Source organism: Phytophthora parasitica (genome assembly GCF_000247585.1).
Source record: "Phytophthora parasitica INRA-310 unplaced genomic scaffold supercont2.6, whole genome shotgun sequence".
Classification (NCBI taxonomy): Eukaryota; Oomycota; class Peronosporomycetes; order Peronosporales; family Peronosporaceae; genus Phytophthora; species Phytophthora nicotianae.
The window spans coordinates 78,176-97,962 of record NW_008648992.1 but is presented as its reverse complement, the minus strand read 5'-3'; the positions used below and the strand labels follow the sequence as shown (position 1 = coordinate 97,962).

General features: G+C 49.6%; 6 protein-coding genes across 7 annotated transcripts; 4 read left to right on the top strand and 2 right to left on the bottom strand.

The window, feature by feature from the left end:
• The first annotated feature begins 30 nt into the window (after positions 1 to 30).
• Positions 31 to 4,565, top strand: PPTG_03759. 2 transcript variants are annotated; one of them, XM_008897526.1, is made up of 2 exons: positions 31 to 4,387; positions 4,491 to 4,565. In XM_008897526.1, exon 1 carries the CDS (start codon positions 120 to 122, stop codon positions 2,763 to 2,765), a length of 2,646 nt encoding a protein of 881 aa, XP_008895774.1. In that variant the 5' UTR covers positions 31 to 119; the 3' UTR covers positions 2,766 to 4,387; positions 4,491 to 4,565. The 2 variants fall into 2 exon arrangements, with proteins under 2 accessions (XP_008895774.1, XP_008895773.1); XM_008897525.1 differs by having other exon boundaries at positions 31 to 4,565.
• Positions 2,721 to 6,013, bottom strand: PPTG_03758 (TKL protein kinase). The gene has a single exon (XM_008897524.1). It carries the CDS (start codon positions 5,832 to 5,834, stop codon positions 2,964 to 2,966), a length of 2,871 nt encoding a protein of 956 aa, XP_008895772.1. The 5' UTR covers positions 5,835 to 6,013; the 3' UTR covers positions 2,721 to 2,963.
• Positions 5,934 to 7,787, top strand: PPTG_03757 (hypothetical protein). Its single transcript, XM_008897523.1, has 5 exons — positions 5,934 to 6,212; positions 6,276 to 6,541; positions 6,613 to 6,719; positions 6,788 to 7,105; positions 7,170 to 7,787. Exons 1-5 carry the CDS (start codon positions 6,061 to 6,063, stop codon positions 7,668 to 7,670), a joined length of 1,344 nt encoding a protein of 447 aa, XP_008895771.1. The 5' UTR covers positions 5,934 to 6,060; the 3' UTR covers positions 7,671 to 7,787.
• Positions 7,788 to 7,884: 97 nt separating this feature from the next.
• On the bottom strand, positions 7,885 to 10,250 carry PPTG_21500 (hypothetical protein; the record flags this gene model as incomplete). Its single annotated transcript, XM_008898299.1, has 7 exons — positions 7,885 to 7,902; positions 8,017 to 8,268; positions 8,456 to 8,476; positions 9,144 to 9,272; positions 9,350 to 9,664; positions 9,732 to 9,824; positions 9,912 to 10,250. The coding sequence occupies 7 exons, from the start codon at positions 10,248 to 10,250 to the stop codon at positions 7,885 to 7,887; spliced, it is 1,167 nt and encodes a 388-aa protein (XP_008896547.1).
• A 1,227-nt stretch (positions 10,251 to 11,477) lies between these two features.
• On the top strand, positions 11,478 to 15,718 carry PPTG_03754 (hypothetical protein; the record flags this gene model as incomplete). The annotated part of the gene is made up of 2 exons (XM_008897522.1): positions 11,478 to 14,499; positions 14,596 to 15,718. The coding sequence occupies 2 exons, from the start codon at positions 11,478 to 11,480 to the stop codon at positions 15,525 to 15,527; spliced, it is 3,954 nt and encodes a 1,317-aa protein (XP_008895770.1). The 3' UTR covers positions 15,528 to 15,718.
• A 537-nt stretch (positions 15,719 to 16,255) lies between these two features.
• On the top strand, positions 16,256 to 19,624 carry PPTG_03753 (hypothetical protein; the record flags this gene model as incomplete). The annotated part of the gene is made up of 4 exons (XM_008897521.1): positions 16,256 to 16,364; positions 16,461 to 18,406; positions 18,486 to 19,169; positions 19,250 to 19,624. The coding sequence occupies 4 exons, from the start codon at positions 16,256 to 16,258 to the stop codon at positions 19,622 to 19,624; spliced, it is 3,114 nt and encodes a 1,037-aa protein (XP_008895769.1).
• Between the last annotated feature and the right edge of the window lie 163 nt (positions 19,625 to 19,787).

The window sequence follows — 19,787 nt, the reverse complement described above, 5'->3', positions numbered from 1 at the left end:
GTGAAGCACACCATTTATCAATAGGTGCATGATATAGTGTTCACCACACGATATCCGTCGTGGGTTCGCTTTTTGCGCACTTCCTTCGGTCTCATACAAACGCCGAGTGTTTTGTCGTCATGAGCGCGGACTCGTCGGCGGTGCGGCCGCTGCCGTTCGTGCTGGTGGACGATGACGGAGGCTTCAGCGTGAACCCCGAGGCGTGCGCCGTGCTGGAGAGGGTCAAGTCGCGGCTCGTCGTAGTGGCCGTAGCAGGTCTGTACCGCACAGGCAAGAGTTTCCTGCTCAACATGCTCGTGAAGGGCGTATCCGGGTCACGTCAGGAGCAGCCAGGTTTCGCTGTGGGCGGCACAGTCAACGCCTGTACCAAGGGCATTTGGATGTGGGGAGAGCCCATCCCTCTGGACGAGGACACCAGCATACTTTTCCTCGATACCGAAGGACTAGGCTCTGTGGACCGCGAACAGACCCACGACACGCGCATCTTCGCGCTGGCGCTGCTTTTGGCGTCGAACTTTGTGTACAACAGTCGCGGCGTCATTGACGGCAACGCCATTGAAGATCTATCGCTTGTGGTGAACCTGTCCAAGCACATCCAGACGTCTTCGACTTCTAAAGACGCAGCAGGAAATGCTGACAGGCTGCACGAGTTCTTCCCGAGCTTCATGTGGGTCGTGAGGGACTTTACACTGCAACTACTGGACAACGGCAAGCCCATTTCATCCAAACAGTATCTAGAGAATGCTCTAAAGCCGACAGGAGGCTACAGCGATGACGCAGTAGAGAAAGACCAGATCCGAGCACTATTGAGTGACTTCTTTAGACACAGAGACTGTGTGACACTCGTACGACCTGTGGACGATGAACAGAAGCTGCGGAATCTGCCCAAAGTGCCATACGAAGAGCTGAGAGACGAGTTCAGAGCCAGCTTTGAGGGTCTTCAAAAGAGACTATTTGGCAAGGCCAAACCCAAGAGCATGTTCGGGAAACCGCTCAATGGAGCGATGTTCGTCAATCTGGCTGGGTCTTATGTTGAGGCACTGAATAGTGGCAAAGCTCCCGTGATCTCGAGTGCTTGGAGCCGCGTTGTACAGGCCCAGTGTCATGATGCACTGGAGGACGCAGTGGAACGGTACAAGTCTGAGTTACATGCACGCGTGCGACGCTATCTGTCGCCTAAACAGTACGAAGAAGATGCTGGCTTTGAAGCTAACGGAGACAAGCAGGATGACGAACTTGAAGTGGTGGATAACGGCCAGGGCAGCAGCGCTATGTTCGATGAACACGGAAACCTGCGCAGTGTGGCGCTGCGTCCTGACCTGGAAGTACAGGATTCTATAGAAGAAGACCCGGCAGCGCCGGAGAATGAGATGATTGAGATCATGGAAAAGGACGACGACGCAGAAGCACGAACCTTCGAACGGACACGCTTGCCTTGTTCAGAGGATAAGCTTAGAAATGTGCATCGCTTGTGCAAGCGCTTGGCTAAGAAGAAGCTACGTGACATTGTCGATGGAGACATGGGAGCTGATGCCGAAGCTGGAGGAGGTGATGATTACATGGCGCAATTCCGCGCGGCAGTGAATGCAGAGTTTGATTCGTATCGTCAGCAGAATGCAGCAGCGTCCATGGCGTACTGTCGACACGTGCTGGATGTTCTAAGTCGACCAGGAACGGAGTATCTGGCACACCCTGAGCAGCACCGCCAGAAGTCAGCGATGGAACTGTTTCGTGAAACACAGACCTTCTTACAGGATGATTTGAGCGCGGTGCACAAGGAATACTTTGCACATGCCGTGGGTCCATCATCTGATGCCGCTTACTGCGAGTTTGTGAGCCAACGCGTTCTCTCGCAGGTGATTCAGCGCACAGAGGGTACGAATGCTGCACACATGACAGAAGTTCGTGCACTGGAGAAGCAGATGAATGATCTGAGTGTCAAGGTGGCAGTGGCACAGGGACAGGCTGGTGCAATGCAGGAACTTTCAGCTCAGCAACAACAGAAGTGCGAACAGGGGGTGAAGGAGGCTGAGCAGCGTTGCGCATCTGAACTGGCTGGGCTTCGCTCCACGCTGGAGTTCAAGACTAACGAGCTGGAGCACATTTTGAATCATAATGCGACTATGAAACGTCTGGCCGACACCGCACAACAGGGCCAATACCGAGCAACGGAATTTGCCTCCTCAGCCTTTGCACAGATATTGTGCGGATACCTCATCAAGCAGCACATGGCTCCTGGTGCTGGCGGATCAGCTCGCGCCAAGTGGCAGCAGCGGTATTTCGTCCTGCAAGGTCCACAGTTGAGCTTTTACGACACTAAGGAGGACTATGAACGCTGTCGTTCTGACAATCCGCCTATGGACGTCACGGGAGCGACCATCGAAGACAACTATGCTGTACCGGAAGCTTTCAGCGTTTCCTTCCGTGATGACAAGTACTACCCGCTGCAGCTTCACGCAAAGTCCCGCGAGGTCAAGCAGGAGTGGGTGCGCAGTTTACGTGCTGCTGCAGCTGGTCGTGGTGCTGCACAAGGAGGATCGCGCAGTCATGCTTCTTCTAGCTCATCCATGGGATCTTCTGCCTACGGTGATATGGGCAATTCGTCTTCTTCAACGGCTTACCAAGGAGGGAGAGAAGGACCTCCTAGCTACGCAGAATCGGCTTCGTCGGCCTACCAAGGTGGGGGCTATGCTTATGGAAATTCTTCCTCGAACATGTATGGTCCTACAGGTGGAGCTGGTGGCAGCCGATACATGCAAATGTAGTCAAGTCTACGTGGGTGCGAGTGAAGCACGGAAGTATTTGAACGTTTAGCAATGATTTTGATTTCCCAACTAGTGAATACAGCCGCGCTTGAAGCAATAAGTGCCAAGGGAAGCACGAGATGGAAACATTTAATTCATTAGACAAGATCGCAGACAAGTTACTGTCGGAAAGTTGTTGTCCTCTTGACGTTGTGCGTTTTACGATGGGGTCTTCATGCCAACCTTGGTTGAACCGATGTTACCACCACCGGCTTCAAGCAGATTCGACACTCCGATGTCCTCGAGGATCTTGATCACAGCACCAATACCAATGCGCTTCTGAGGGTCCCAGCGGCACATTCGCTCTACCAGATTCCATTCCTTATCTTTAAAAATCGTTGGACGCGCTGGTATCTTCTTCTCAACTCTCACTGCGTGGCTTACCCTTATGTCCGCCAAATCCCGTCCCCACGGAAATTCACCAGTTACTGCTTCAATGATGCACATTCCAAAAGCGTAAATATCTGATGCAAACGTGGGCAGGTCTCCCTCTAAACACTCAGGTGCTTTCCAACGTACGGCTTCCGTGGTTAGCGTCTCTTTAGACTTCGCTGTGGTTCCCAGAACACTCAATCCGAAATCTGCAATTTTTGCAGCTCCTCCCTCGCATACGAGGATATTGTCATTTTTGAGGTCTCCATGCACGATATTGTGGTCGTGAAGATGCTCGATCCCGAGAGCTGCCTGCAGTAGACGAAACCACAGCTCACGACGTCTACCCTTTTCTGGGCGTAAGTAGTCGGTGAGGGTCTGACGTGTTGCACGCTCACAAACGAAGAACGGTTGTGGTCCTTCATAGCATGCTCCATACAACTTAATCAAATTGGAGTGGTTCAGTGTAAACCACAAATCTGCCTCGCGACGAAATTGATTTCGACGGTTCTCATCGACTGCCATAGGTTTTAGTCTTTTCACAACCACATCTGTCCCGAACCATTTGCCCAGGTTCACAGAAGCAAACCCTCCACTTCCAATTCGGTCCTTCAGCTCTACCTGATAGCTAGGGATGAACCACTTGGGAATCACATCGGCACCTCTCACACCTCGCCGCTTCGCTTCTGTTAGCACAGTGTTCATCGCCTTCACAACATCCGGAGCGTAAGCACCAGCCCGAGTCTGCGCCTCAAACCTTAGCATCGCGATATCTTCTGGCCGATTCGTACGTTGAAAAAACGTTGATGGACTCTTCAGGAGCTTCAGTAATTCATCTCGCTGGCTAGACTGAGCTTTATCCCAAGTAGGCTGCCAGTGATGTACAGTGTTCTGGCCTTGTAGCTGTGGACAGCTATGCACTAGGTGGTCGATTTGGTAGTGGAAGTGATAGTTTTGGCCGGCTACCGACTGCGAGGCGATCTGAATTGACACGCTGCTGCTCGACAAAGATTCATCGAACATTCTGAAAAATTCCCAGACTAGCAAACTGAAATCTTCAACCAAGAGCTTAGGCAGTTCTCCAGCACGTTCCAACTGCGCATACACGTCTCGAAGGCGATCAAACACCGATCGATCCTGGTGAGTAAATTCCTGTTCGTGATCTTCAGCCAGTTCGTCAAACAGCTCAGCAACGGTTCCATCGAAGCTTGGTATAATGAAGTTTGATATGTTGCCAACTAACTGGGATTCCTCTGCATGCTTCTGACATCCATCCTCTGCCAATTGCTGCATTTTGAAACTCACGTCGTCCAGCTTAGTTCTCTCCGCAGGAATCTCAGCACATAGGCCTCGTAACATCTCCCATTCGTCGTCATTGATAAATTCCGGTTTAACATCCGGTAGACGCGATGTAGTTTTGTGTTTCCATGAGTCGAACGTTTTGTCCCGTGTTTCTCCTGAGAGGTTCGAATTGCGACCATTTAACAGGACGAAAAATACTGCCATCCCGAACCTCAACACGTCGTAGCTCTCTGCAGACTCTTCAGTTTGGCTATCGATGCTATCGTTTCTAATCATATGGGACCGATCCACACGGCTTCGTGGCGCCAATCCCAGTCCATCCAAGACACCTCTACGCTCCGAGTAACTGCAGAGAAGTGTAGCAGGTGACACATCGTGGTACACAAGGCCGCGATCGTGCACATACTGAAGACCAAGTGCACAGTTTGCCAAGTAATGCCACACATTCTTCTCAAAGGTAGGTGGAAAACACGACTCGTGAATAACAAAAGGCTTGCCGACGTATGACGCTCCATAGAATTTCCGAAGATGCGGGTGGTTGAGCTCCGTCCAAATATGAGCGAGTCGAATACACACTTCTTCGCACACTTCTCCACGGACTTCGTCACTCACATTTTCGTCAGCGTCTTTCTTCCTGGCCTTGTCGTCCCATCCAAGTTTCCTGTCTTCTAGTTTGGCCCTGTTCACCCAGGCCCATTCATGTTCAGAAGTGACGAACCAATCGGGGAGCTCGTCCGACACAAGACCAGCTTTCTGGACAACTACGTCATAAACCAGGGATATCGTGTCCAGCTCTTCGGACGTCAACTTGTCACGATATTTTTCATTCTCTCCAGCAAATGGCGTGATGCCGTCGTGATACTTCTCCACGCAGTAGCGCAGCAACGTCACGATCTCGAGCTGCTGGTTCTTGTCACCGAGTGAAGCAAGTAGCTGATCCTCGTCCAGGATAAAGTCCTTGAACACTTGGAGTCGCTCCTCTCGTTCAATTAGAAGCTGATCGTGCCATTCCTCGCGCTCCTTTAAGTCGAGAATATCGAGCGTGTCCAACGCGTTGTTGACGTACCGGTGCAGCAGAGTCACCACACGACCCGTGTCCGCCAGCTTCAACAGGAGATTCGATTGACTCTCGTACGAGTCCAGCAGCTCCTTCAGGATACGCGTGAAGCGGACCATGATGGCCACCGCACTCTGCTCATGACGACACACGTCGCGCAGCTTTCCAACGAAGTGGTCGGCCAGGCGGTCGGAAGTGCGGAAATCGCCCTTGTGCTTGGAATGCCAGCGACTGTCCTCCGGGATCTTAGAGTCCATCCAGAACTTCTTCATTGTTTTGCTGGTAGTGTTGGCAACCATGGTGGCTCAATCTGACGCGTGGTCGCGAATCGTTTCACACGCACGTGGAGGTCCGCGCCGTACGCAGTAAAAGCGAATGTGAGGTCAGCGCAGCCCCCACCGAGTGGGCCATATCCGCCATCTTGTTTGTACCCATTGACGAGGAGCTGGATCCGACAATCTCCCTTTAACTGGATCCGACAATCTCCCTTTAATAGAGCACTTCTTTAATATAGAGAGGTCCAATATGATTGGCTATGAAGTTGAAGTTGAAGCCCAGGCGAAAGCGCATTCACTCTCGATTCCGCACTCACCAAGGCTCCAAGAAGAAGGAAGTAGCATGTCGGTCCGTCGTGAGGTGGTCTCGCTCTCGCAGCTGCTGCGCCGCAATGAGAACTCGTAGGGGCTCGGCGCTGATTTAGTGATTTCCGCTCTGTGCTCAAAAATTTACTGTTCATGCAGGAGTTCACGTCGAGGAACTGGACGGGCGCCTCCTTTGCCACTGCAAACTTCGCGACGTAGAGCGGATACGCCACAATCCACCGGACAAAGGAGCATGGGGTCGAGGCAAGTGCAGTCTGCACCGTTCACGGAGAAGCCAGCGACCACTGGATTCCAGCAAAGTTTCACCCAATGCGTGCTGGACGCTAGCCGGGTGTTGACGTCGCAGTCGGAGGTTGGAGTGAGCAGCCAGACAAGCAGCGGCTTTCCTGCTCCCTCGCAAGAAGGTGCTGTGACGGCTTGGTTTACTGGTACTCTTGTTTCTATCATGATAAGATTTTGTTGGCCCGATGAACAGTGTACGCGCCAGAAAGTGACGAGTTGAGCGGCATTACGTCGATGTCGCAGTCGTCCTTCTCTCAGCCACAGTCTCAGAACTTGCTGGGGTCGAGTCAGGATGACCAGGTGACCAGGAGCTGCGTCCATGTATAAAGTATAAGTGTTTTAACCGTGAGTGGATTGTATTACTGCAGCTTTATCGCCTTCAACAGTGGCAGGCTGAGCGTGTAGTTCCGGCTTCTAAGTCTCCTGTTCACTGCAATGGCAGTGAGAAGTTGCAAGAGTTAGAACAGAATCTCACTAAGGCTTTTGTCGAGCACCGCCGCGAACAGAAGCAGCAGCACCAAGAGCTGCTGATGAAATTCGGCAGTCCGATAAAGAAATCGATTGCGGAAGTCGAGGCAAAGCTTGCGAGCAGCTGCGAAAGTCACCAGCAACAAAAGGTGGCAATTGGAGAGCTCGAAAAAGGCGTCAGCCATATGGCCGAATCAATATCTGCGCTCCGACAACAGGTTTTTGAGTTTGCATTGCTCGCCCCTGCGCCCATAACTTACTATGTCATGCCTCAATCAACAGAGCAAAGAAGCTAGCGAAGAAATCCGTACGGCTGTGGTCGATGAGACAGCAGCGGTGAAAGCCTCACTGACTGAGCTACAAGCAAGGGTTGAAACGGTTGAAGGCAGCGTAAAATCGTACTCTGATTTCGTTGCTCAAGCGCTCAAAGAGGAAGCAACCAAACATGATGCGCTGCTGTCGGCTGTCGAAGCTTCATCCTGCACCTTCCATAAAGAACCTGCATTTGCTGAAGATTTTCCGGACACTGATATGGTTTGCAGAAAGAGAAGACGAAGCTCGCGCCTTCACGAAATAGTTGAAATGAATCCTGGCAGCTTCACTTCCCCCGCAGCTAAGCCACTTCCGCACACAAGGGCTAGATATTCCCCTCGCTGTGAAATCGGTAGCAGGTCTTGCTACGAAAGTGAGGACGACGAGACGCGTGACGAGGGACTTCATTTCGTGCTCCGGCGTATTGAAACTCTCCGCGCCAAGCGTCGCCAATATCAACACGATCTCTAAGGCTGACCGTAAGCAGGGTCACGACACAGCTAGCTGTGACACAATGGGAACGCACCACTGCCCCTCAGATTCGGCATCTACCTTCGACAATGACAAGCTTGTGATTCGCGTTGGCATGTATTTTCATCCTTTTTCTGACGTGTTTTCCCCTTTTACATCGCTCTCCGTACCACATATCGCTTTAATTCTCGCTTGTTATGTGCCCACCAAGGGTCTAGAACTCCGGTCGCGTCTGCACATTCCCCAACATAACAAACAACAGCATATTGGTAAGTCAAGTGTGCCTTTCGCTCCAGCACCCAATCATGCCACCACTGCATATATCCCCAGCTCCATGTAGCCCTACCGGGTAGCCAGCTCCATGCGTGGGGTCCTGGATGAGCTTGGCATACTCCTCGCGAAGACCCTTGCAGGCCATCTTGTGGTTCACGCCGTTTTCGCGGTAGCATGTGGCCAGCTCCTCGCGCACGACCTTAAGCGTCTCCTGCGCAAGCAACACGCGCTTGGCATACTCACGCTCAGCGGCGCGGATGGCCAGGATCTCGTCCTTGGAACGGAGCTGTGCGGCGTACATATCTCGATACAGGACGGCCGAATACTAGACCGCCGGGATGTCGTGAGCCTCTGAAATGCCCGAGGGGTCGAGCTAGCTCAAACTTAATGAAATCAAGTGAATTGGGAGGGGTGTCATAACAGCGTACCTGTAAAACGGTACACTCGTATTTGAAAGGGTTAGCTTTTGTAAACGGTTAATAACCCTTCTGGATTAAATCCGTTTATCGTACCTCACAAAAAGAATGCTTTGACTACAGCACAAATGACACTCAAATTTCCATTTAAAAGCGACGCAAAGATGCTTTCTTATGTTAGTGTTAGGATTTAGCTCGATTTTTTGAAAAGCCTGCTGGTTCTGAGCTCCAACTCCTTAGCTGCTACTCAAGGTTTTCAGATGTCTGTCTCAGTAAAAGCAGTTGTAAACGTTTTCTTGCAGTTGAGCCTCCGGAATCAGCCCTTAAATCAAATGCATCCCGACAATATCATATTTCCATTCATCAATGGTGTGGAGAAGCTGAAACACGAGCCTTGTAACGAAAGAGATCCTATTGAGGAAAGGAAGAGTTGAATTGAATTCTGAAAAGACTCGCCGATTGCTCAATCTCTACCGGCCGCCGGGGATATCGGGTTGGAGTGAAGACTTTGAACAGATTTCATACTTTTCGACCAGTGTGCCTTGAAGTTGATGGGTGCAATTGTGTAGTTTCCAGCTCAAACTAAAAAAAAAACGACATTCTGAGCGTATGCCATATCCTCTGGGCGCCCAGAGAAGCCTTCTTGGCATTCCATGAACAGCTTTTCGTAAATACGAACAACAGATGCATTGTGCGGGTCGGAGTCAGACCGCGTTATTATTGTCCAGGTTTGATCACGAAATCGAAGCCCCTCGGTTGTCAGAGTCATGATGTCAGTTCGCACGAATACAATCCGGTTCGAGTCTTCGAATTTCTGCATTAGTTGAACTCCGTTGACTCGCTTGATGTAGGATTGGCACTGTAGCGTGAAGATCCAGTTTTTTTCTTGAGAATTTGGCTGACGTCCAGAAATCTTTATGTTGCGAACAGCAAGACACATCGCGTGTTAGTATACTATTTCTTTGGATGGCAAATACACGGAGAACTTACGATGTGGGCCCATTTTTGAGGATCCGAGCGCTGGCCACTCTGTTCTCGCCACATGAGATCAGCCGCCACTTCCATTGAGCATGCGACAGGAGTCGTTGCCTTCATCTCAGCGACTTTGCTGTGCTTTTGTTCGTCGTACTGGACATTCATGCTGTAGTTCATCGACGAAGACGACCAAGAATCTAACAATGAGCCAGACTCCAGATATAGTTTCCCCACTAGCTGCTCTAGGTGGCCAACGATTGCTCGGTTGTTCTCGAATGCAGCGAAAGAATACCCAGGGGTTGGCTCGCAGCTGAATACGAAGTCAGTTCCCTGTGAGCACCACATCAAAGTGATTAAAAACGAAGATAGTGACAACAACTCTAAAAACCACACTTACCTTCAGTAATGCCTTCTTGTGTAGAGCTCGACATAGATTCTCGTTTGCACTCAAGTGGTGTGCAAGTATCGTTTTGAGTTTGCTGTTCGTCTCCTCCGAGTGTCATCGCTGATTTCGCTCAGTCTCCACCAAATTTCTCCATTTCATCTGGCAGGCTGCTGGATCTTCGTTCGCTACTACCATGTGGGAATTGAATGTAGATTTCTTCAGTTGGTCCAGTCGCTCTTGTAATTCCTGAGCTTCGTCACGAAGGTTCTGCAGCTCTGCCCTCTTGCGTCGCTGGACTCGCGTCGTGTACCCTGGTGGGTTTGTTTTCTTGGTACGTCTTTTCTCTCCGACCATGTTTGAGGTCGGAATTGGAATTGAGCTGTCACTAGAAGAAAGTGAATGAGTTTGGCCGGTGTTGGTGCGTTCGGTTTTCTGTTCGCAGTCGTCAAAATATTCATCGAAGGAATCAATGAACTCGATTGCTTCTGCTACTGTCATTCCGTCGTCCGCAGTCATCTCTAAGAAACTCATATTGAGTAATGACACAACTGAGTCGACAGGCGCTGCTGTTTACACTACAGACTAAACCGTAATATTTCATATGTCGGCAGGTACCGATTTACCAGTAAAACGACAATTCAGACCATCACTCAGCATCGCAATGATTATGAAGTTGGTGTGTTTCGATGTGCCTACATCAACAACTCTCGTATCACCATACGGTATCACGTTTACAGATTGAGTACCTCGTCTTCGAAGTATCTGACCCGCCGGCAAAACAAGCCCAAGAGATAAATCCTGAATTTGCACTCGTGAACCACCAAGCGCTCTAATAGGAAATCCATGTCATAACGTCGCGGCTATTGAGCGATTTTGAAGGTCTAGACTCAAGCTGACGCAACTCGGATTCCGTACCCAGCGTAATGTGAAGAAGTAGTTTATCTCCACACAATCGATGGCTTTCATGCACCGCTAGCGGTAATGCTTGTCATGACTGTAAACGGCTTTGAAAAGATTATTAAAAAAAAACTGCAAGCTTAAAGCCTCCTAAAATAAACCGTATACATGGTTTAGCACCACCATTTAGCAGTAAATCATTTGTATTTGTTGTGGCTATGGCGACTACGCCCATTTATTAATAGCAGTAAGTCATTGTACAATTGTGGTTCCTTTACTGACCGATCTGAGAACGCTCATAGCATAATATGCTCATTACAATATTATTGCGCTAAGCTCTGGGAACTACGTGACATTTAATCTGCAATCTCGTCACGATACCTGGGTGCTATTAGAATAGTACCTAGGTATCGTGACGAAATTGCAGTTTGTTTATGCCCAAATATTCATATTGCTTTTATTAGTAAGCTTGTCATAGGGTAGAAATTCCAAGCATAAGTCCCTATGTATTCAATAAGCCTGTCGCAATCAACAGCAAGGCGGATATTCGAAAGAAGGTGATTTCGGAAATTCGGTCTATAGAGTTTGTGTAGTTATTGAGTAATATGGGCTCGGCTCTGAATGCCATGTTTTTTTTCTCATACCGTGAATAATCCTATTTTATCATGCAGAATAATCTACATGTACCTCGAGGCTCGAGCCGAGGTACTTCCTCGACTGATTATGATGGAGCGTTGGCGTGAAATTGATGATGGTGGAGTTGGCATGTGAATAAAATTGGGCGGAAAATACAAGCCCAAGGCAACGAACTCATATTGCAATTTGCTCCTTTCAACATACTTGGAAAGCATTAACCCAAAGATGACTGCTTCGGCCTCCAGGAACGCAGATAAACGGCAGACAGCTCACGACAACGAGGGTGCACCCGAATTGTACCAGCACGTGGCTTCGCAAATGAATACTGAGCTACGACCGCGGCTGGAGGTTCGCTTTGAAAATGTATCGATAACGGCGGACATTATCGTAAAGGACGAGACGCAACTCCAAACAGAGCTACCCACGCTTGCCAACGTGATCCTGAAAGGTGCACGGCAACTCGGTGCCAAAAGCCACGTGGTGAAGAAAAATATACTTCGCAATGCCAGTGGGGTGTTTAAGCCGGGTACCATGACGTTGATCCTCGGACAACCCGGCTCAGGGAAGTCATCGCTGATGAAGTTGCTAAGCGGTAGACTGTCAACGGATAGGAATATCGTGGTGGAAGCTGATGTGACATTCAATGGGGTGGCTCACGACGCAGTGCTCAACGGTTTGCCGCAACTCGTGGCTTACGTGCCCCAGAATGATATTCATTTACCCACGTTAACAGTCAAGGAGACGCTCGAGTTCGCCCGGGCCTGTTGCGAAGGAACAGTGCCAATGCTCGATGAACAACAGCTTTACCACGGCGACCATGAACTACACACACTATATGCTGCTAGCGGCGCTATTAAGAATCACTCGGACATCGTCATCCGTCAGCTTGGTCTTGAAAATTGCCAAAATACCATGGTAGGTGATGCTATGCTACGGGGCGTGTCTGGTGGCGAGCGCAAGCGCGTGACTAGGGGCGAGATGGCGTTTGGCAACAAGCTCGTGTATTTTATGGATGAGATTAGCACAGGCTTGGACAGTTCCGCAACTTTTGACATCATCTCGGCCCAGCGCAGGTTGGCTAAGGCATTCGGCAAGACAATGGTAATCTCGCTCCTGCAGCCATCCCCCGAGGTTTTCGAGCTGTTCGACGACGTGATGTTACTAAACGAGGGCTACGTGATGTATTACGGGCCCCGTATTGAAGTGGGGGAGTACTTTGAAGGCTTGGGGTTAAAGTGTCCTGCAAGTCGCGATATGGCCGACTTCATGCTGGATCTTGGAACAAACAAACAGCGCCAATATGAAAGCGGCCCTGTACCAAGATTTGCGCAGCAGTTTGCCGATGCTTTTGATAAATCGGAGGTTCGTATTCGCGTAATGGATAAGCTACGCGCTCCATCGGAATGCAACATTGAGCCTATTGCCTCAATTGGGCACACACCAGAGTTCAAGCAAGACTTCCTCGCAGGAACTGCAACTGTTCTTTCCCGTGAATTCAAGATTCTAGCACATGACGTGACTGCCGTGAAAACTCGAGTATTCATGGCGTTAGTCATTGGATTACTGTATGGCACAGCGTTCTACCAATTCGAAACAACCAACGCTCAAGTGTTCATGGGTCTAGTGTATACAGCAGTGGATACGCTATCTGTGGCAAAAATTGCGCTCATTCCTTCGATCCTTGCTACTCGGGATGTGGTCTACAAACAGCGCGGTGCTAATTTCTACCGTACGTCGTCTATTGTGATTGCGAGCTCCGTTAAGGAGACCCCCCTTGTTGTGATGGAGATTTTGCTATTCGGAACCTTGACATACTGGATGTGCGGCTTTGTTTCGAGTGTGGAAAGCTATCTCATCTACCTACTCTTGCTGTTCGTCACGAATATGGCCTACATCGCTTTGTTCTTCTTCATCGCATTGGCCTGTCCAAATATCAACGTCGCCAACCCCATATCAATGCTCGTGCTCCTATTTCTGGCGACGTTTTCAGGCTTTTTGATCACCAAGGACTCGACACCCGCGTATTTGTCTTGGGTCTACTGGATTAGCCCTCATGGATGGGGAATTCATGCTGTCGCTGTGAATCAGTATCGAGAGGCACGTTTTAACACATGTGTGTATGATGGAGTGGACTATTGCGTCCGGTATGGAATGGAGATGGGTGAGTACATGCTTAGTTTGTATGGTGTGCCGACCGGAAGGTACTGGTTGTGGTACGGCATCATCTTCCTTATCGCGATATACTTCTTCTTCATGGCGCTGTCCTGCCTAGTGCTGGAGTATTGGCGCTATGAAACCCCAGAGACTATTTCTCTCAGCGATGAGTTGGGCGGTGTGGGTAACAGCAGCAGTCCAAGCAGCGACAACTACTCCCACATTGCTACGCCGAAAGTTATCGAAGACCAGTCGATGAGTATCCCCATCACGCAAACGGTGAAAAATTGTGTTCCAGTAACGCTCGCTTTCAAGGACTTGTGGTATTCCGTTCCCGACCCTTCTAACTCCAAAGCCAGCATCGACTTGCTGAAAGGCATCAGTGGATACGCGCTTCCAGGCACTATCATGGCACTCATGGGATCCTCGGGCGCAGGCAAGACCACGCTCATAGACGTCATCGCTGGACGTAAGTCCGCCGGCAAGATCACAGGGTCTATCCTACTGAATGGCTACCCAGTCAATGAAATTGCTCTCCGTCGGGCCACAGGTTATTGTGAACAGATGGATATTCACTCAGAAGCGTCTACATTCCGCGAAGCTTTGACTTTTAGTGCATTTTTGCGTCAAGATGCTTCTGTTCCTGACAGTGAAAAATATGCCTGCGTGAACGAATGTCTTGAACTTCTGGACTTGTACCCGATTGCAGACCGGATTGTCCGTGGAAGCTCTACGGAGCAGATGAAGCAACTTACGATTGGTGTGGAGTTGGCAGCGCAACCGAGTGTGCTGTTTTTGGACGAACCGACTAGCGGACTGGATGCACGTTCCGCCAAACACATTATGGATGGTGTACGAAAGGTGGCAAATACGGGTCGTACAATAGTGTGTACGATTCATCAGCCGTCTGCTGCGGTGTTCAGCGTGTTCGATAGCTTACTGCTTCTAAAACGCGGAGGTGAAATGGTATTTTTCGGTGATTTGGGAGCAAACGCATCGCTTTTGATCGAGTACTTCGAATCCATCGATGGTGTGGTGAAGTTGGGGAAGGATTGTAATCCAGCAACGTGGATATTAGAGGTGATCGGTGCTGGTGTGGGAAATGTCAATGATGATACAACGGATTATGCTGAGCTTTTTAAATCAAGTGCTCAAGCCTGACAACTCGAGGTTAATCTGGATCGCGAAGGAGTCGCCCGACCTTCATCATCTACTCCTGCCTTGAAGCTCGACAAGAAGCGTGCCGCTAACAATGTGACCCAGGCAAGATTCCTTATCAAGCGCTTCTTCGACATATACTGGAGAACGGCTTCGTATAATTTGACCCGATTCCTCATTTCAATCATGCTGGGCTTCGTATTTGGCATCGCCTACGTTGGTTCCGAGTACTCATCGTACCAGGGCATCAACGCTGGACTGGGCATGGTATTCATGACACAAAATTACATGACCTTCATCGTCTTCAGTAGTGTTGTACCCGTCTCGATCCAAGAAAGAGCCTCTTTTTACCGCGAGCGTTCAGCACAGATGTACAATGTGTTTTGGTACTTCATTGGCGCCACACTTGTCGAAATTCCGTACTGCTTTGTGGAGACTTTGTTGTTTGTCGCTATCTATTACCCCATGGTGGGGTTTACTGGTTGGGCTCAGTTCTTCTCATACTTGGCGAATCTTTTTGGTCTCGCGATTTTGCAAGCTTACTTCGGACAGCTTCTAGCATATCTGTGTCGCAAAGTGGAAGTCGCTTCCATTTTGGTTATCTTGATCAACTACATCTGGATCACGTTTACAGGGTTCAATCCACCAACTGCTTCTATTCCCCAAGGCTACCGATGGCTGTACCATATAACGCCGCACAAGTACACGTATGCTAGCCTGGTCGACATCGTGTTCGGGGACTGTCCAAGTGGTAGCAATGGCAGGGAGCTGGGCTGCCAACACATGACAGATGCACCGCCAAATCTCGGAAGCGACATCACGGTAGTAAAGTATTTGGATCTCATTTTTTCGGCAAGACACAGTGAGATCTGGGGGAACTTCGGCGTCATTTTCCTCTGGATCGCTTGCATTCGTGTCGTTTCGCTTCTAGCGCTTCGATTCGTTAATCACCAGAAGAAATGATGGACCATGTGGTTGTCATTGCTACAAGCTTATTTTCCTAAAGCAACAATAATGAAGCTGCTTCGTTGGACATGTGAATGAAACTTCATGGCGATACAGTAGAATATGTATAGCAGTACTTCACGACAAAGCGCTTGTAGACTGGTGCAGTATATGCTACTACTAGTTTTCAATTTAAAACGTTGGCTGTCAGCTTGCAGTTAAAAAAGCTATAGTTTTGTGTATCTTCACCGTCGCACTCAGTGGATTGACAGATATAAAAGATGTTTCATCATCGCCAACAAAATTACCACACGCAAACATACATCGTATACAATCAATACTGGAAGTATCAGAGCTTTTTTGTGTTTCTCGATTCTCACCAACGCGGGCCGATGGCCTACTCAGATGACCGTCGTGAAAACTATCGAGATAAAGGAATCATCATTTTCCCCAGTCTGCAAGCACATCGCCGCATGCAAGTTACACACGATGCGCACGTTGGCCTCTACCGTCGTCTCTCCAATTGCTACTGTTCTGAAATGGCAATTGTCTTGCCTTTGGAACAAACTCCAACGGGTGGCTCGCCGCGCTCATGCTCTGATTCGTCACAATTTATGTGTAAATTATTTCATTGGGTAATACTAATCTTTTTTACGAGCGTAATTACGTTTGTTGCGACCAGCAAGATCAACATTTTATCCAATCCGAGCCAGGTACCTATTTGAAAGGAACAATCGGGCTGGGCCATGGCGCCTGGTCGGCTAGAGACTCGCGCGTGGCGCAAGGAGAACGACGCCGGTAACCGACGCGTCAGTATCACCTCCAGTGAGGACAACCCTGTTCCTGGTGCCAATGGTGCGTCATGCTTTCATCTCTAAAGCTCGTGGTTCGCAGCTCCAAGCCTGTTCAATGTCTCATAAACAGTTCTGATTATTGCTTGGCTGTTTGCAGTCCCATTCGAAGAGCTGCTAGCTCGAGAGCTGCGTAAATCAGGAGGAACAGGCGCTAAATTTGCAGTATCAGCAAGTGGCAAAGCGGCCACGAAGCCTTTTCTCAAGAAAGGCGCGCGTGGATGGTGGATGCGACAACCAGGTGCCAAGCAGAAGGTGGTTAAGCACACGCTCATGTCTATGGGAGAAGAAGATGCTAGTAGGACAACACCGGTGATGCAGAGAAAGCAGCAGAAAGAACAGCAGAGGAGGAGAAGGTCTTCGTCAGCTTCTTCGTCGAAAACTCTTTCTCCAGTCGCGACATCACCGGAGCAGTTTCGGATTGACCCAGCACCGCCACAGACACTTTCACCGCCAGTGTCTCCAATTCAGCGGACGCAATACAGCAGTAACCAGGTGGATAATGACGCCGATGAGGAGCTGCAGAGGAGGCAGCAGAATGAGGAATTTGCTGCGTGGAAGAATGCATCGTTTCGCTCTACAACGAGTACCGACATGGGCTTGAGAAACGTGAGACAGTCGTATGAGGCCATGCAAGAGCGTGAAGCCAATGAAATGGCGGAGTTTGAGGCGATTGAGCGAGATCTGGCCTCAGAGAAAGAGGCATACTTGAAGGAGAAGCAGCAGCAAGAGCAGCAGCAGCAGCAGCCATTTGCACAAGTTGATCCACTTCACGATAACCAAGATGACCACTGGGGGCTGCCGTATTCTTCGTTTGTGTCGGAGCTTCATGATCAGGAACAATCAAGGTGGCAGACAGCCGGTTCAGGGTCGATTTTTGACGATAGTCTGGACGAAGGAGCGGACTCAGCACTTGTCTATGACGACCACTCAGCTCTGTCAAAGGACGACTGGATGACTGGGGATGATGGGCTTACCAACCAACTTCGCTCACATTTTGGTTACGGTAACACACCTTCCGACCTGAGCGCTGTTAGCTTTGATGATTCTGTGCCGTGGGACGATGGTTTATCGTTTCAGCCACGACAACACTCGGAACATGAACAGCCTTCTACCGCTGATGCTGCTGAGCTAACCCCTCAAAGCAACCAGAACAGTTCAATTGATCCAGTAATCGCAACCACCAGACTACAAGCAAGTGGACGCGGAGTACATTTCGCGGACTCTGACGACGATAGTATAGACGCTCTCGGGTACGATATACCTGAGGGCGATGCACCTGTTTCGTCGTTAGTTCAGCAAGTATTTGGAGGCATTAAGCAGGATGACGGCAATAGTAGTGACATCCCTTCCGCTGAGGGTTATAAGGACTCGATGGATGCTGGAGGTGATGGGAACATGAGAAATCTATCTCCGCCACCGCTGCCTGCTCAGGACAAGTCCTTATCGACGCTCAAGCAGAAATTGCGCGGAAAGCAAAAAGCACCCGTTTCAAGAGCAACAACAACCAAAAGAAAAGGAACGAATCCCCCAAAACAGAAGTCTGCCGCACATTCGCGCACTACTACGAAACAGAAAACTGGAGCAAATACAGGGAAACTGACACAGCCTCGAGATAGAGCGTCACCTACAGGCCCTTCTGGTATGATCCTACCCGCTGTTATCGAAGAAAAGCTGTATGAGCTGGAGGAAGAAGTCAAGTTTTACAAATCTGAGACGCTTCAGCTTCAAAAACGCAAGGACTATTACGACCAAGAAGTGAAGAAGTTAGCCCTTGAGCGGGACGAGTTTGCCCGTTATCAACAGGAACAGCGTGTTCTAATCGAAAAGGAGTGGGAACGGGAGCGAGCTAAAATGAAAAAAGAGGAGAAGCTTCAGGAGCGACAATGGAAGTTGCGTATGAATGCTACCATAGCTCATCAGGATCGAAAAGACCGCGGTGAAGTGGAAATGCTCAAGGCGCAGATCGTGAAGATGCAGCTCGACGAGAAAGCGCGTGTGAGTAAATGGATGGCTGCGAACGACAACTTGCGGCAGCGTGTTGCGGTACGTGGTGGATCATTGGCCTTGAGTTGATCAGCTCGTCTTAACCTAGAAATGCTGTGCTATTTTGTGTCGTATGCAGGAACTTGAGGAGAAGAACCGGGAGCTTAGTGACGAAATCAAATTTCTCGAGAAAGATCGCCTGGAGCAGTGGGAAAAGTACGAACGCTTATTAAAAGAGCGACAAGAAGCACCCAAATCGGCTTCACAACCTGATTATATCTCTGCAGTCGGCGAGAAACACGAACTTCACACGGTGGATGATGTTTTAGCGATCAAAGGAACAGCCGACGAGCTATTACAGAGGTGGAATTTCGCTCAGGGTGATGGTTCAACTCAAGAGGAGAAAGATCACACACCTAAATCGAGTTATGAACACCAGCAACCAAACGTCGTGGACGTTGACATCCCGAAGCGGTACAGTTTAGATCGAGAGGGTTTTCACCCTTCGAGCGAGCCGGGAAACCTCGAGAGCGTGACGAATGTTGGTGCTACTTATGAGTGGGCACTACCTGATGCTGAGGACGACAAAGCTCTGTATACAACCGATTACTCTAGTGGCGAAGCGGATGCCGCCATCTCAGCGTCAACGTCATCCTTGCCGGAGCACAAGGCGGTATTGCAAGAGATTAACCATCCTTGTGGGAAGAAAGAGTTGCTGTTTACGGATGGCAGCAAGAAAATCATTTTCTCGGACGGTAATGAGAAAGAAATCGATGCAAACGGCCACGTCGTCATCAAATTCACGAACGGTGACCATAAAGAGGTAAGCCAGTCATCTTAACCCCTTAACGTTAGGAGTACAGGAAGATCCAAGACTGACTTCGGCTTTCGTTGCTGCTACAGGTCTTCCCGGACACGGGGATCAGTGTATATTACTACCACGAGGCTCAAACGAAGCTAACAACGTACCCGGACAATAGGAAAGTGTACGAGTTCCCGAATCAACAGATCGAAACAAGTCTGCCTGACGGAACGACGGAAATCCAGTTCGCTGACGGCATTAAGAAGACAATCCGCCCGAACGGCGACGAGTTCTCCGTGTTTCCGGACGGAACCACAATGCTGGAGCAGCCTGGTGGTCTGCGCGAGGTGACGCTGCTCAACCAAAAGAAGATCCGCTACTTCCCGGACGGACAGATGGCCTGTGTCTCCCCTGGTGGCCAGGAGACTCGCGTTCGCTCCGACTCGGAGCTCAAGCAGCTCATGGAGACCACGTAAAATACTGATAAATGCCATGCAACATATTTATCGATGATAGATTACGGTACATGTATTGCGGACACGAGTGCAACCCATAATGTAGCCATAATATGGCTCGCAATTACGGCATCAACGGAATAATCATAATCATCCTCTTTTTTGTATGGAGCAGTCCGTCTCT

Coding starts and splice junctions, on each gene's coding strand:
- PPTG_03759 (XM_008897526.1), top strand. CDS start 120: ATGAGCGCGGACTCGTCGGCGGTGCGGCCGCTGCCGTTCGTGCTGGTG.
- PPTG_03758 (XM_008897524.1), bottom strand. CDS start 5,834: ATGGTTGCCAACACTACCAGCAAAACAATGAAGAAGTTCTGGATGGAC.
- PPTG_03757 (XM_008897523.1), top strand. CDS start 6,061: ATGATTGGCTATGAAGTTGAAGTTGAAGCCCAGGCGAAAGCGCATTCA. Junction 6,213..6,275: donor CTGCGCCGCAATGAGAACTC/GTAGGGGCTCGG, acceptor CTGTTCATGCAG/GAGTTCACGTCGAGGAACTG. Junction 6,720..6,787: donor GGTCGAGTCAGGATGACCAG/GTGACCAGGAGC, acceptor GTATTACTGCAG/CTTTATCGCCTTCAACAGTG.